The sequence below is a fragment of the Heterodontus francisci genome, chromosome 29, assembly GCF_036365525.1.
Source record: "Heterodontus francisci isolate sHetFra1 chromosome 29, sHetFra1.hap1, whole genome shotgun sequence".
In the NCBI taxonomy this organism is placed as follows: domain Eukaryota; kingdom Metazoa; phylum Chordata; class Chondrichthyes; order Heterodontiformes; family Heterodontidae; genus Heterodontus; species Heterodontus francisci.
The window spans coordinates 55,835,274-55,850,505 of record NC_090399.1 but is presented as its reverse complement, the minus strand read 5'-3'; the positions used below and the strand labels follow the sequence as shown (position 1 = coordinate 55,850,505).

The following is a 15,232-nucleotide window of genomic DNA, read 5'->3' as shown; positions in this document are numbered from 1 at the left end:
GAAATGCGGACAAAATGTAATTCCGATTTTGGGCTGTTTCTTTAAAAACAAACAATTACAATGTCTGTTTGCGTAAAACGAGAGCAGCCCAAATCTGCAGTATTTTGCTTTTATTACAGTGAAGGGAGTTGGCTGCTTGTTCAAATGACTGGAAGTAATGTCAATGCTCCCCTGCTTCAGGATCTCACGGGAGGTGTCTCTCAATTATAAATATGGGATTTCTCTCAATCTCTCATCCCACAGTTAGTTGGAGTTCCGTGTCCAGCGGCAAGAGTCACCATCACTTCTCAGACAGAATGAGAGTTCCATTGAGCTTTTATCCATTTAAAATGTTACCACCAATGTTCCAGACAGTAATGATTTACTATCCGATTATAGCAGCAATTGGAATCCCAGGTAAGTGATTATATTCAGTCACTAAATGTATAAAGCAGAGGTTAACTGTATTCCTGCTCTTATCTCGGTAACTGTTCCTTTTCACTGTTTTTTATTCTCAAACCAATCCAAAAGCAGAACCACATTCTTTGTATTTTCCACTCTCCTCTACTCATTACAGATTATTTGTTGACGTTAAAATGTTCTTTTAAATCTCCATCAAAGCCTGCAGCTTATTTTCTTCATTTAACATCTTCAAACTGGTTCCGTCTGAACTGAGAATGCGTTCAGTGCGTGATAAAACGGATTATTTCAGTTTAATTTTTCCGTTGCCCAACAGACTCACTCTCCTCTCCTTCATTCCAGTAACAGTCAGTAATATCTGACAAGCAATAACTTTTACTCTTCCTTCACTGTTTTATAAAATGCCCCAGTTTCTCCCCCTCTGATTTCTGCTGGGGACAGATCTGCTGACAGATATATACTTGTGAGTACGGACAGTCAGCACCGGGATTTGTTCAGTCCCATTATTCAGATATTCTCACTGTTCTCAGTCTGTTTCTATAATGTGTTGGATCTTATTCCTGATGATCACAATCCACTCCGAGTGTGGATTTGTTCTCCGTGAAGGAACACAGACTCTCCCTCTGATCTTCTCTCCTGTCCGGTTACCAGCCTGTTCTCAGTTACCTCTTCTCCCACCGAGCGGGTATTCTGTTCCTTTCAGCCGGTGGGAGGCAGCTGGTTTCTGTCCCAGACCTTCCTGCAGGTGGGGCAGGGAATTCAACACAGTGAAAGAGTGATTTAAACACTGCAGCGGGACTCTGTGAAACGGTCCTGCGTTGCCCCAGCTGAGAAACTCGTTTCAGCTTTCACCATCCGGATTTTACCAATCTCACGCTCGCAGTTTGATACAAAAACGCTGCACTCTGAGCATGTCCGTCCACCCAGTCAAATCACTGGTCCTCTCAAATATCATGTAATTTAACTCCAGATTCTTGTACATAGAAGATATCCTAATCAGATTTCCACACCCTGTCCCCCTAAACCTTCACCACCTCTTCCTCCATCCACCTGTTCAATCTACTCTGTATCTGGATATAGTTTCTGCCTCAACCCCTAATCCTGGAACTGAACTGCACCGTTTCCCAACTCTCTTTGTGAAGACATTTCTCCTGTTTTCTGTTCCAAATATCTTCCATTTAATCTTTCAGCTCTGCTGCCTCCCGCTGCAGTGTTGCAGTCACTCTTTCGCTGCATTGAATTCCCTGCCCCACCTGCAGGAAGGTCTGGGACAGAAACCAGCTGCCTCCCACCGGCTGAAGGGAACAGAGTATCCGCTCGGTGGGAGAAGAGGTAACTGAGAACAGGCTGGTAACCGGCCAGGAGAGAAGATCAGAGGGAGAGTCTGTGTTCCTTCACGGAGCACAAATCCACACTCGGAGTGGATTGTTATCATCAGGAATAAGATCCAACACATTGTGGAAACAGACCGAGAACAGTGAGAATATCTGAATAATGGGACTGAACAAATCCCGGTGTTCACTGTCTCATTTTTTCAAAACCATGTTCTTCCATCCACCTTCTCCCACTCTTCCATAACTTTAAACACTTCCATTATATCGCCCTGTAATCTATGTCGCTGTTACTTTCTTCTCCCTCACATTTACAGTTTAATGTGACAGAGCCCAGTGTGTGAAAATGGTGCAGTTTAACCCTTACTGTACCACGGACTCAAATTCCCCACTTGAGGTGTGAAAGTAAAATCTCACAATCAGTGGAACGAGTCCCCATCTCCAGAGGACACTGAACCTTTACAGATTTATTTTTGAAGAAATGTGACCGACATTAAACTCCAATGCTCCGGCTGTTGTTTTTTGAAATTCTGCTGAGCCTATTTAAAGATGTTACACAGGAAGAGAAGAGTGAAGTGAGTTGTCTCACTGTCTCACTGACTCTCACTAACCTCAGGGCCAATGCAGCCCAATGCTCCCATTGGAAGATTCACTCCTGTATTTCGAAGGGTTTCTCTGAATGTATTCGCTCACGGGGTCAGTTAGATCTCGGTGTCCCGCAGCAATATTCATAATTATTTCTCATAGATAAATGAAGTTTAATTTATTGTGCATCCATTTGACCAAGCGATTCTTTGTGTTCCTGGTTACGGATTCTAAACTTATTTATTTTATGCAGGGTTTAACTGTATCACCGCTCGTTTTGCGTATTCTTCAAATTGCTGTGTTTCTTCTGAAGTATTTGTTTTGCTGTTTCTAATTCAAGATCAGAGTTTAACTATATATCACGTCAGTAGATATCACGTCTATTACAGTAGAGAAAGAAAATGTTGTCGAGGAGAATACTGAGATACAGACTACTCGGCTAGATGGGATTGAGGTTCACAAGGAGGAGGTGTTAGCAATTTTGGAAAGTGTGAAAATAGATAAGTCCCCTGGGCCAGATGGGATTTATCCTAGGATTCTCTGGGAAGCCAGGGAGGAGATTGCAGAGCCTTTGTCCTTGATCTTTATGTCGTCATTGTCGACAGGAATAGTGCTGGAAGACTGGAGGATAGCAAATGTTGTCCCCTTGTTCAAGAAGGGGAGTAGAGACAGCCCTGGTGATTATAGACCTGTGAGCCTTACTTTGGTTGTGGGTAAAATGTTGGAAAAGGTTATAAGAGATAGGATTTATAATCATCTTGAAAAGAATAAGTTCATTAGCGATAGTCAGCACGGTTTTGTGAAGGGTAGGTCGTGCCTCACAAACCTTATTGAGTTTTTCGAGAAGGTGACCAAACAGGTGGATGAGGGTAAAGCCGTGGATGTGGTGTATATGGATTTCAGTAAGGCGTTTGATAAGGTTCCCCACGGTAGGCTATTGCAGAAAATACGGAAGTATGGGATTGAAGGTGATTTAGTGCTTTGGTTCAGAAATTGGCTAGCTGAAAGAAGACAGAGGGTGGTGGTTGATGGCAAATGTTCATCCTGGAGTTTAGTTACTAGTGGTGTACCGCAAGGATCTGTTTTGGGGCCACTGCTGTTTGTCATTTTTATAAATGACCTGGAAGAGGGTGTAGAAGGGTGGGTTAGTACATTTGCGGATGACACGAAGGTCGGTGGAGTTGTGGATAGGGCCGAAGGATGTTATAGGTTACAGAGGGACATAGATAGGCTGCAGAGCTGGGCTGAGAGATGGCAAATGGAGTTTAATGCGGAAAAGTGCGAGGTGATTCACTTTGGAAGGAGTAACAGGAATGCAGAATACTGGGCTAATGGGAAGATTCTTGGTAGTGTAGATGAGCAGAGAGATCTTGGTGTCCAGGTACATAAATCCCTGAAAGTTGCCCCCCAGGTTAATAGGGCTGTTAAGAAGGCATATGGTGTGTTAGCTTTTATTAGTAGGGGGATCGAGTTTCGGAGCCACAAGGTCATGCTGCAGCTGTACAGAACTCTGGTGCGGCCGCACCTGGAGTGTTGCGTGCAGTTCTGGTCACCGCATTATAGGAAGGATGTGGAAGCTTTGGAAAGGGTGCAGAGGAGATTTACTGGGATGTTGCCTGGTATGGAGGGAAGGTCCTACGAGGAAAGGCTGAGGGACTTGAGGTTGTTTTCGTTGGAGAGAAGGAGGAGGAGAGGTGACTTAATAGAGACATATAAGATAATCAGAGGGTTAGATAGGGTGGATAGTGAGAGTCTTTTTCCTCGGATGGTGATGGTAAACACGAGGGGACATAGCTTTAAGTTGAGGGGTGATAGATATAGGACAGATGTCAGAGGTAGTTTCTTTACTCAGAGAGTAGTAGGGGCGTGGAACGCCCTGCCTGCAACAGTAGTAGACTCGCCAACTTTAAGGGCATTTAAGTGATCATTGGATAGACATATGGATGAAAATGGAATAGTGTAGGTCAGATGGTTTCACAGGTCGGCGCAACATCGAGGGCCGAAGGGCCTGTACTGCGCTGTAATGTTTTATGTTCTATGTTCTATGTTCCTCCCATTCCGCCACTTTCTGCATATGATCTGCTTACTGGGATCATAATATGCTTATAATATCCCGCAAAATCTCCTCTCTACACTGTCAGCCTCGCTACCTCGCTGTATTTTAAGAAACTCCTTAAAAACTACTACTTTGACCAAGTTTTTGGTATTTTTTTTACTTCTTTCATGGATATGGACATCGCTGGCATCATTACCCATCCCTCATTGCCCTTGACAACTGAATGGCTTCCTAGGTCACTTCAGAGGGCAGTTAAGAGTCAACCACATTGCTGTGGGTCTGAAGTCACATGTAGGCCAGATCACATCAGGAAAGCAGATTTTCTTCCCTGTAGGACATGAGTGAACCACATGGGTTTGACAACAATCAATGATAGTTTCATAGCACCATTACTTAGACTAACTTTCAATTCAAGATTTGTTAATTAATAGAATTTGTGTTCTACCAGCTGTTGTGATAGGATTTGAACCCGCATCTAGGGCATCAGCCTGGGTATCTACATTACTAGTTCAGTGACATGACTACTGTACCACTGTCTCCCCATCTGACCTCATATCTCTTTATGTGGTTCTGTGTCACAGTCTGCTTCATAATGCTCCTGTGAAGCACTTTGGCACATTTAGTTACCATAAACGCGCGCTATGAACAGAAGTTTTGTTGTAGAAAACCCCAAATTGTTATCTTCATGCAATGTCATCTTGTGCACGTGTATTAACTATTATCTAAATGGTGAAAGGTTGCAAAGCTGTAAGATGTAGAGGGATCTGGGTGTCCTAATGCATGAATCACAAAAGGTTAGTATGCATGTACAGCAAATCATTAGGAAAGCAAATGGAATGTTACCGTTTATTGCGAGGGAAATTGAATACAAAGATAAGGAGGTAATGATTCAGTTATACATGTCATTGGTGAGACCACATCTGGAATACTGTGTACATTATTTGTCTCCTTTTTTGAGGAAGGATGTAAGTGCGTTGGAAGCAGTTCGGAGCCGGTTTCCTAGACTAATGGAGTGGGCAGGTCGTCTTCTGAGGAAAGCTTGGACAGTTTAGGCTTGTATCTGCTGGAGTTTAGAAGAGTAACAGGCAGCTTGATTGAAACATAAACCCTGAGGGGTCTTGACAGGGTGAATGTGGAAAGAATGTTTCCTCTTGTGGGAGAATCTAGAACTTGGGATCACTGTTTAAAAATAAGTGGTCATCCATTTAAGACAAAGATGAGGATTTTATTTTTCCATCACAGGGTAGTGAGTCTTTGGAAATCTCTTCCTCCAAATATGGTGGAAGCAGAATCTTTGAATATTTTTAAGGCAGAGGTAGATTGATTCTTAAGCTGATAAGCAAGGGGTGAAAGATTATCGGGGATAAAAACAAGAAATGCTGGAACCATTCAGCAGGTCTGGCAGCATCTGTGAAAAGAGAAGCAGAGTTAACGTTTTGGGTCAGTGACCCTTCTTCGGAACCGGTTGCGAGCTGGGAGACAGAGATCGGTGATGCATGTTAATGTAATGTTACTTTCCTTTATCTTTCGGATGTATGAATGATAAACTGTGCATGAGATGCAGTTGTACAGAGTCTTGGTCAGACCCCCGCTGGAGTACTGCATTCAGTGGGGCAGCGCCCCACTGGGAAGATGTATTGGCGTTGGGGCGGGGGTGGCCTGGGGGTTTCAGCCCAGATTCAACAGACTGATACCAGGGCTGAAAGGATCAAATTCAGAGGACAGGATCCATAAACTTAGCCCGTGTTCCCTTGTGTTCGGAATTTTGATGGGTGACACAGTCCAAGTATTTAAATTGATAATATGATTTGAAGGGTAGATGGAAGTAAACTGTTTCCTGGCGCCGTGTAATCGAAAACAAGGGAAAATAATCTTAAAATTAGAATTATGCCATTTAAGAATGAAAGCAGAATTTTTCACGGAAGGAATAGCGGAAATCTGGAGTTCGTTCTCTTTAAAGCCTGTTACTGCTTGCTCAATTACATTTTAAAGACTGAGATTGATAGATTTTTAAGGTAAGAATATAAAGGACGATGGAAACAAGACATGAATGGAGTTAAGGCACAGATTAGCCAGGGTCTAATGGAGTGTTGGGAAAGGCTTGTGGGGCTGAATAACCTCCTCTTGTGTTCTTATATTCCTCTGCGTTAATCACCAGATCATCAGAACTTCTGAAATGAGTGAAACATTAATCGCAAGACTGGAATCAGTGTAACTGAAACCTCTATCGGGACAAATGGTTTCTGATGTTATTCTTACCGTGTTTCGAGTTCCCAGTAAGTCTCTCTGAAGTATTACTGATGGTCTAAATCCATCTCTCCCTCGATGAATGCTCTCTCTGTTCATTTACTCTGTTCGTTTTGAAGTGATTATTTTGCTAATTTCAGGTCTGTTACGGAAATTACGAGAATATCATGCACTGCCGTTCCTCCATCTTCCATTTGGGATATATTTATTGATAGGACAACGTTCTTTCAAACTCCAGCTAACACACCAATGGTTTTCTACATTAATAGTCTCGGGCTGTTACGGTTTTATTTCAGAATGTGAACAGCATTCACAGAATGGGATATGATGAGATTATGAAGTAGTTCCAGTTAATCTGCAGCAGCGACACGGGCCTTTGCTGAATGTTCTCCTGTGGACATTCTCTGGTCACTTTATCTCCATCGCTCTTCACTGCAACAGCCGTGGTTCAGTGGTTCCCCTCTCCTCTCTGAGTCAGGAGGATGTGGTTTCGAGACCCTTTTGAAACTCCAGGTTGATAGTTCAGTGAAGTACTAATGCCATGCTGCACAGTTGAATAACAGACACTCCTAGGCTGTTTTATATGAACCTCAAATTCACAAACTCTGTAGCTTCCAAATCAGTATTTTTTGACTCACAATTTGCGCCACCGGATGTGATGTCTTTCCTATCGTACTCTTTCGAACAAAGTACTCCTAAACGAATATCACGAAACAGATTATTATTTTGTGGGGCTTTGTGTGCAAATTCACATTTAATTGTGCACTCGGAAGTCAAAGTGACCACCTCCCGACAGAAGGTGAAGGCCCATATTGACACTGTGTGTGAAACTTACCAGAGCTAGGTATTACTGCGAAGTTCAAGGAACTCTGTGCTGAGGTCGCTGGTAACATTGTTGTATTGCCAATTATTTCCTGAAACCACACTGGTCAAACATCATATTCAAAGCTTCAATCGTGCACCAACTTCAGTTAAGATGTATCCTCGCTAAACTGTATGATAATTTTGTATGTCAGTTGAAAAATACATTATAATGTTTATATTTCGGATATGACACGAACAATGAACGCTGAGGCTGAAGGAATCGAGAGTTGGGAAACGATAAGCATTAAGGAACAGTTATAATGACATTTTTAGACTTAACAGGCGACATTGGTGGTTGGATTCTGTGAGCGATGGACATTGTTTGCTTTGTTTCCAGTCATTGCATAACATTTACAAACAGAAACAAGTATAAATGATTGTAATCGTTTTATAATTAGATTCATTGTTAATTCAGAGTCACGACTCCTTAAACTGTCACTCTAAGTAAGACGGGGACTATAATGAATAAATCATTGAATAACTGGTACAATTGTTAAATCAATGACTATTTGAATAACGAACAGGTGGCATGATTGATCAATGTTTATGGCAGAATATTTTAGATAAATAAGTTACGAACGAAACTAAAACGTATTGGGAGCAGTCTCACCACACGGACTGCAACGGTTCAAGAAAATGCCTCACCTCCATCTCTCGCAGTGACTGGGAAGCAACACACCATCTCTGATTCCGGATTACTACAGTCATTTTTCTTAGAACTTTCCCACGACATTTCTGTGTCAAAGGTACCCGTCCCACTCACTCCTCACCCAACCACACACACACAAACACTGAATTAAATTAAGCTTATACACTCTGAAACGCCTGTGATAGAATTTACACCGAAGAGTTTATTATCAAAGTCAGTTCTAGAGGAATACAGTTAATTATTTCGACACCAGCTGCTCAGGATGTCTCTTCAGTGCAGAAATGTCTCTGGTACATGTTGTATTCTCTCTCTCTCTCACTTTCCGGCTTACCCTCTTTCTATATCAAATTGTTAAACTGTTGAAGGACACAATATCCTGCAGATCCCAAGGATCCCAGTCAAACTATTCGGAATATCTCTTATATTGTTGATTGTTTGTTCTGGAGCTCAGGTTTATATATTGCCCCGATCCTCTGGGATGGACTTCAGGACAGTCTTTCACACCAGGGAGATGGATTCTCAATATTGCTGATGTACCGGTTTAATATTACAGAGCGATTCGGCCAATTCAGAGGGAACACCTTCTTACTCATTATCTCTGAAGGTGACTCTCGGTAGGTATCTGGTTTTACCTGAAACCTCTGGTCTCACTTGCACTGATCTTTGCAGCCATCCTGGTATCGCCACCACCATCTCCCTCTGAGGTTTCCTGCAATATCAGAGGTGACAACATCCTGGTCTGGATTGTCGTCCTTCTTCTATCGTCTACTTTGGAAAGTTCTTCTGTTCCGAGGATCAACGGATGAAATATTGTTGTGTTGCTGCTCACATCTCAACTTCACTTTGCGGCCATTGTTGGATTTTATTCAGATGGGATTGTGTTGTTTAAATCGCCGATGAATTTCCAGAGAGGGGAAATCGGCTGAACATCTGAAATGTTCATCCGGTGGTTTGTAAACAGAAACTTCTGTTATTTGGTCGAGTTGATCCACAGCAATTCACCATGTAATATGTTGTTTGGCAGCTGTTTTTCACCGGTCTTTACTCATTACCGCTAGTCTGAAAATATAACCTGGCAACTCTAGGCCATTTCCCTCACCAGGTATCTACTCTCCTCTGCTGTTCACGGATCCAAACCCCGCCGTTTAATCTAATTTCTTGGCGGTCCTCGTTTAGCATTTACCACATTTTGGGCCGGTTTCATTCTCACGATTCCCTACTAGATCATTTATCTTCCAATTTATAATTGACCATTTATTACTTATTTTCAATTAATTTTTTTATGTTTTCTTTTGATTAGTTCATTTGTTCTTTCACTGGACTGTTACTTCTTGCAATTATTTATAGTTTATTATCTCACTGTTAATTTACTTGTAGCAGTTCAATGGCTGGAAATTTACCCAGAGCTCTTCCGTTCTCCACTGCACGTCCGATGATGTTACAGTGGAACGGGAGCAGCTCTGAGCAAATTCCACACAAAGTCTACTTGGTTCGTTCTATGTTATTTGCTAAAGGTATCTCTTTAAATTTATTTACTCCACACTGTATACATTACATTGCAATTTCATATCAAAATCTTTTCAATTACACAGTTCCAGCAGCGGTAAACTCCAGTTCCCATCCCATGATCCTGCAGTAAAGGACATTTCATACTAAACACTGTGGACCTGAATCATTCCTTGTATCCTGATGGATGATCCTTTTTTTTCTGTTCGTTTGTGTTTTGCAGTAAATGTGATGACGATTGTGATCCTGTCCCGGGGAAAGTGTGGTCTCTCCAGATGTATCACTCACTACCTGGTCGCCATGGCAGCAGCGGATCTATTGGTCACTATCACTGACGTGGTGTTAAATCGGATTAATGATTATTATTTCCCGACTACCTTCCTGTTTCTCACCCCTGTGTGCTCTTTCCACACCGTCCTGGTTCGTGCAGCCACTGATATTTCTGTCTGGTTAACAGTCGCTTTCACTTTTGATCGTTTTGTTACTATTTGTTGCCAGAAGCTGAGGACTAAATATTGCACCGAGAAAACGGCAGCTGTAGTTATAGGAACTGTGTGTCTGCTGTTCTGTTTGAAAAACATTCCCTGGTACTTTACATTTGAACCCTACATTACAATCGACAACATACCCTGGGGCTGCCATCAAAAGCTGCAGTATTACACATTAACTGCATGGGTAGCATTTAGCTGGATTGACCGCTGTCTCACCCCACTGCTCCCAACATTCCTGATATTACTGCTCAATGCTCTGACCATTGGACACATTTTAGTGGCCAGTAGAGTCCGCAGGAGGTTGAGGGGCACCAGGAATGCCGTGGATCACAGTGATCCGGAGATGGAGAGCAGAAGAAAATCTATCATTTTACTGTTCGCTATATCCGGAAACTTCATACTGTTATGGATGACGTATGTGATATTTTTCCTATTAATCCAAATTACAAACCAATATTATTCAACAGGTTTCAATGAGCCGATGATGATCGCAGACTATACCAGCTACATGCTCCTGCTTTTGAGCTGCTGCACAAACACGTGTATTTATGCAGTGATCCAGACTAAATTCAGAGAGGAGCTGAAGAATGGGATGAAATATCCACTGAGGATAATACTTACATTATTGAAACAAAGAAAATAACAGAGGAATTCCCAGAATTGAAGCTGAATCACATCTCATATCATATCCTGTGTTCTTTGTGTCTTCTGCTGACTCCATCTCTGGCCCACTCTGCTCCAGTTGTAATGTTGGACAATATCAGACAAAGACTGTGTTTTTCAATGTAGGAGTCTGTGACCGAGGTAGAAACGGTGACATTATCCAGATGATAATAGAGGTTTTTGTTTTCTCTTTGTTTTCTCAATGAAATTGATCCGGATGAAACTGACGAGCACAGCTGCCGATACTTCAATCTCCGATCCTGCTGTCTTCACAGTCCAGAGTGTCTGCAGCCACGGCATGCGGTAAGTCCATTGAGGTGAAGAAGGAGCTGCGGGACCCGAGAGAAGTCCTGAGAAAAGGTGCCCCGAACACCCAAAAAATCCACGAACGCCCCCGCCCCCCCCCCCCACCCCCCGGCCGCAACTTCAAAGCGCCCGCGGGAGATGGCTCGGAGAGCATCTGCAGCGCACTGTCGGCAATGCTGCATGCCTTTATTTAAACCACTGCAAAAAAAAAACCCTTAGCAAATGTAATCGCCTCTAAGTCTGCTTCACCTCCCGAAGGACGTGGATGAGCTTTCCGGACGTCGATGGTGGGCACTGAGGAAATGGCTTATTACCTGCACCAGCTTCCCCCCCACTCCCACCCCTTTACCCCCCTTCCACCCCCCCACCCCCGTCCCCTTCCCTGCTCCACCCTCTCAGCTCACCCCCTCACAACCCCCGTCCCAGCCCGCCCCCCCTCGCACCATCTTCACCCCGCACCCCCTTCCCCTGCAACCCCCCCACCCCCTCCCTCTACCCCTCCCCCTTGCATCCCCTCCTCCCACCGGCACCATCCTACACCTGTGTAGGGGCCCCAACAACCCCACTGCCTTGTGGGCGTCTCGGGAGGGACCAAGGCTAAGGGAGTAAACCCTAACAGAAAATCCGGAGCGGAACCCCGTAGGCGGTCATGTGTCACCTTTGGCATGTTTCCGGCAGTTCCTGCAGCCATACTGGTGCCAAACGTCGTGTCCTGCACTCCTTTGGACCCCACCAGAAAGGCCGAGAGGGGGGTTTTGACGACTGGGCAACTCTCAACCTCCATAAATTTGCCCAGGCATGCACCATGGAGAGGTCACTCCATAGTTGCCTCACAGCGACTAAAACAACACGGAAGGCAGCAGTTACGGGTTATAAGTCCAGATAAATTGGCGTAGAAACTGGGCGCCACGGGTTGCCTTTGTCGGTGGGAGAGGTCATTGCACCTCACTGGACAGCTACCGCCCGCCTCAAACCGGGCAGCCCCCGGTCAATAAGGTTCTGTCCCGCCACAGTCTGCCTGCTTCAATGGGTGCTTGGAGTTCAGGGTCATTGCCCGAAAGGTGGACTGATACACCGCACCAAACAACATGAAAAAAGGAAAGAAGGTACCAGCCCTTTGCTTTGCAAGCTGGAACGTCAGAACTATGTGTCCTGGCCTGTCAGAAGACCTTACACAAATCAACGATTCTCGGAAGACCGCCATCATTAACAACGAGCTCAGTAGATTCAATGTGGACATTGCAGCACTTCAGGAGACTCACCTCCCCGCGAGTGGCTCTCTAGCAGAGCAAGACTACACCTTCTTCTGGCAGGGCAGGGATCCTGAAGAACCAAGACAGCATGGAGTGGGCTTCGCCATCAGAAACTCCTTGCTCAGCATGATAGAGCCTCCCTCAAATGGCTCGGAACGCATACTGTCCATCCGACTGCTCACCACCTCTGGTCCAGTACACCTACTCAGCATCTATGCTCCAACACTCTGCTCCCCACCTGAAGCTAAAGACCAGTTCTATGAACAACTCCATAACATCATTAGCAGCATCCCCAACACCGAACACCTATTCCTGCTGGGGGACTTTAATGCCAGGGTTGGGGCCGACCATGACTCATGGCCCTCCTGCCTTGGGCGCTATGGCGTTGGAAGGATGAATGAGAACGGGCAGAGACTGCTTGAGTTATGTACCTATCATAACCTCTGCATCACCAACTCGTTCTTTCACACTAAACCCTGTCACCAGGTTTCATGGAGGCACCCAAGATCACGTCGTTGGCACCAGCTAGACCTCATTGTCACAAGGCGAGCCGCCTTAAACAGTGTTCAAATCACACGCAGCTTCCACAGTGTGGACTGCGACACCGACCACTCCCTGGTGTGCAGCAAGGTTAGACTCAGACCAAAGAAGTTGCATCATTCCAAGCAGAAGGGCCACCCGCGCATCAACACGAGCAGAATTTCTCACCCACAGCTGTTACAAAAATTTCTAAATTCACTTGTAACAGCCCTTCAAAACACTCCCACAGGGGATGCTGAGACCAAGTGGGCCCACATCAGAGACGCCATCTATGAGTCAGCTTTGACCACCTAAGGCAAAAGTGCGAAGAGAAATGCAGACTGGTTTCAATCTCATAATGAAGAGCTGGAACCTGTCATAGCCGCTAAGCGCATTGCACTGTTGAACTACAAGAAAGCCCCCAGCGATTTAACATCCGCAGCACTTAAAGCAGCCAGAAGTACTGCACAAAGAACAGCTAGGCGTTGCGCAAACGACTACTGGCAACACCTATGCAGTCATATTCAGCTGGCCTCAGACACCGGAAACATCAGAGGAATGTATGATGGCATGAAGAGAGCTCTTGGGCCAACCATCAAGAAGATCGCCCCCCTCAAATCTAAATCGGGGGACATAATCACTGACCAACGCAAACAGATGGACCGCTGGGTTGAGCACTACCTAGAACTGTACTCCAGGGAGAATGCTGTCACTGAGACTGACCTCAATGCAGCCCAGCCTCTACCAGTCACGGATGAGCTGGACATACAGCCAACCAAATCGGAACTCAGTGATGCCATTGATTCCCTAGCCAGCGGAAAAGCCCCTGGGAAGGACAGCATTACCCCTGAAATAATCAAGAGTGCCAAGCCTGCTATACTCTCAGCACTACATGAACTGCTATGCCTGTGCTGGGACGAGGGAGCAGTACCCCAGGACATGCGCGATGCCAACATCATCACCCTCTATAAAAACAAAGGTGACCGCGGTGACTGCAACAACTACCGTGGAATCTCCCTGCTCAGCATAGTGGGGAAAGTCTTTGCTCGAGTCACTCTGAACAGGCTCCAGAAGCTGGCCGAGTGCGTCTACCCTGAGGCACAGTGTGGCTTTCGTGCAGAGAGATCGACCATTGACATGCTGTTCTCCCTTCGTCAGATACAGGGGAAATGCCGTGAACAACAGATGCCCCTCTACATTGCTTTCATTGATCTCACCAAAGCCTTTGACCTCGTCAGCAGACGTGGTCTCTTCAGACTACTAGAAAAGATCGGATGTCCACCAAAGCTACTAAGTATCGTCACCTCATTCCATGACAATATGAAAGGCACAATTCAACATGGTGGCTCCTCATCAGAGCCCTTTCCTATCCTGAGTGGTGTGAAACAGGGCTGTGTTCTCGCACCCACACTTTTTGGGATTTTCTTCTCCCTGCTGCTTTCACATGCGTTCAAATCCTCTGAAGAAGGAATTTTCCTCCACACAAGATCAGGGGGCAGGTTGTTCAACCTTGCCCGTCTAAGAGCGAAGTCCAAAGTACGGAAAGTCCTCATCAGAGAACTCCTCTTTGCTGACGATGCTGCTTTAACATCTCACACTGAAGAGTGCCTGCAGAGTCTCATCGACAGGTTTGCGTCTGCCTGCAATGAATTTGGCCTAACCATCAGCCTCAAGAAAATGAACATCATGGGGCAGGACGTCAGAAATGCTCCATCCATCAATATTGGCGACCACGCTCTGGAAGTGGTTCAAGAGTTCACCTACCTAGGCTCAACTATCACCAGTAACCTGTCTCTAGATGCAGAAATCAACAAGCGCATGGGTAAGGCTTCCACTGCTATGTCCAGACTGGCCAAGAGAGTGTGGGAAAATGGCGCACTGACACGGAACACAAAAGTCCGAGTGTATCAGGCCTGTGTCCTCAGTACCTTGCTCTACAGCAGCGAGGCCTGGACAACGTATGCCAGCCAAGAGCGACGTCTCAATTCATTCCATCTTCGCTGCCTTCGGAGAATACTTGGCATCAGGTGGCAGGACTATATCTCCAACACAGAAGTCCTTGAAGCGGCCAACACCCCCAGCTTATACACACTACTGAGTCAGCGGCGCTTGAGATGGCTTGGCCATGTGAACCGCATGGAAGATGGCAGGATCCCCAAAGACACATTGTGCAGCGAGCTCGCCACTGGTATCAGACCCACCGGCTGTCCATGTCTCCGCTATAAAGACGTCTGCAAACGCGACATGAAATCGTGTGACATTGATCACAAGCCGTGGGAGTCAGTTGCCAGCATTCGCCAGAGCTGGCGGGCAGCCATAAAGACAGGGCTAAATTGTGGCGAGTCGAAGAGACTTAGTAGTTG

At 45.2% G+C, this 15,232-nt stretch overlaps 1 protein-coding gene across 1 annotated transcript; it reads left to right on the top strand.

Annotated features, from left to right (window-relative positions):
• The first annotated feature begins 254 nt into the window (after nucleotides 1-254).
• LOC137345858 (probable G-protein coupled receptor 139) lies at nucleotides 255-10,771 on the top strand. Its single transcript, XM_068009106.1, has 2 exons — nucleotides 255-396; nucleotides 9,861-10,771. The coding sequence occupies exons 1-2, from the start codon at nucleotides 297-299 to the stop codon at nucleotides 10,769-10,771; spliced, it is 1,011 nt and encodes a 336-aa protein (XP_067865207.1). The 5' UTR covers nucleotides 255-296.
• The last annotated feature ends 4,461 nt before the right edge of the window (nucleotides 10,772-15,232 follow it).

Excerpts from the sequence above, each read along its gene's own strand:
- LOC137345858 (XM_068009106.1), top strand. The coding sequence starts at position 297 with ATGAGAGTTCCATTGAGCTTTTATCCATTTAAAATGTTACCACCAATG. Across the intron at positions 397-9,860 it reads AGCAGCAATTGGAATCCCAG|TAAATGTGATGACGATTGTG; the intron begins GTAAGTGATTAT and ends TGTGTTTTGCAG.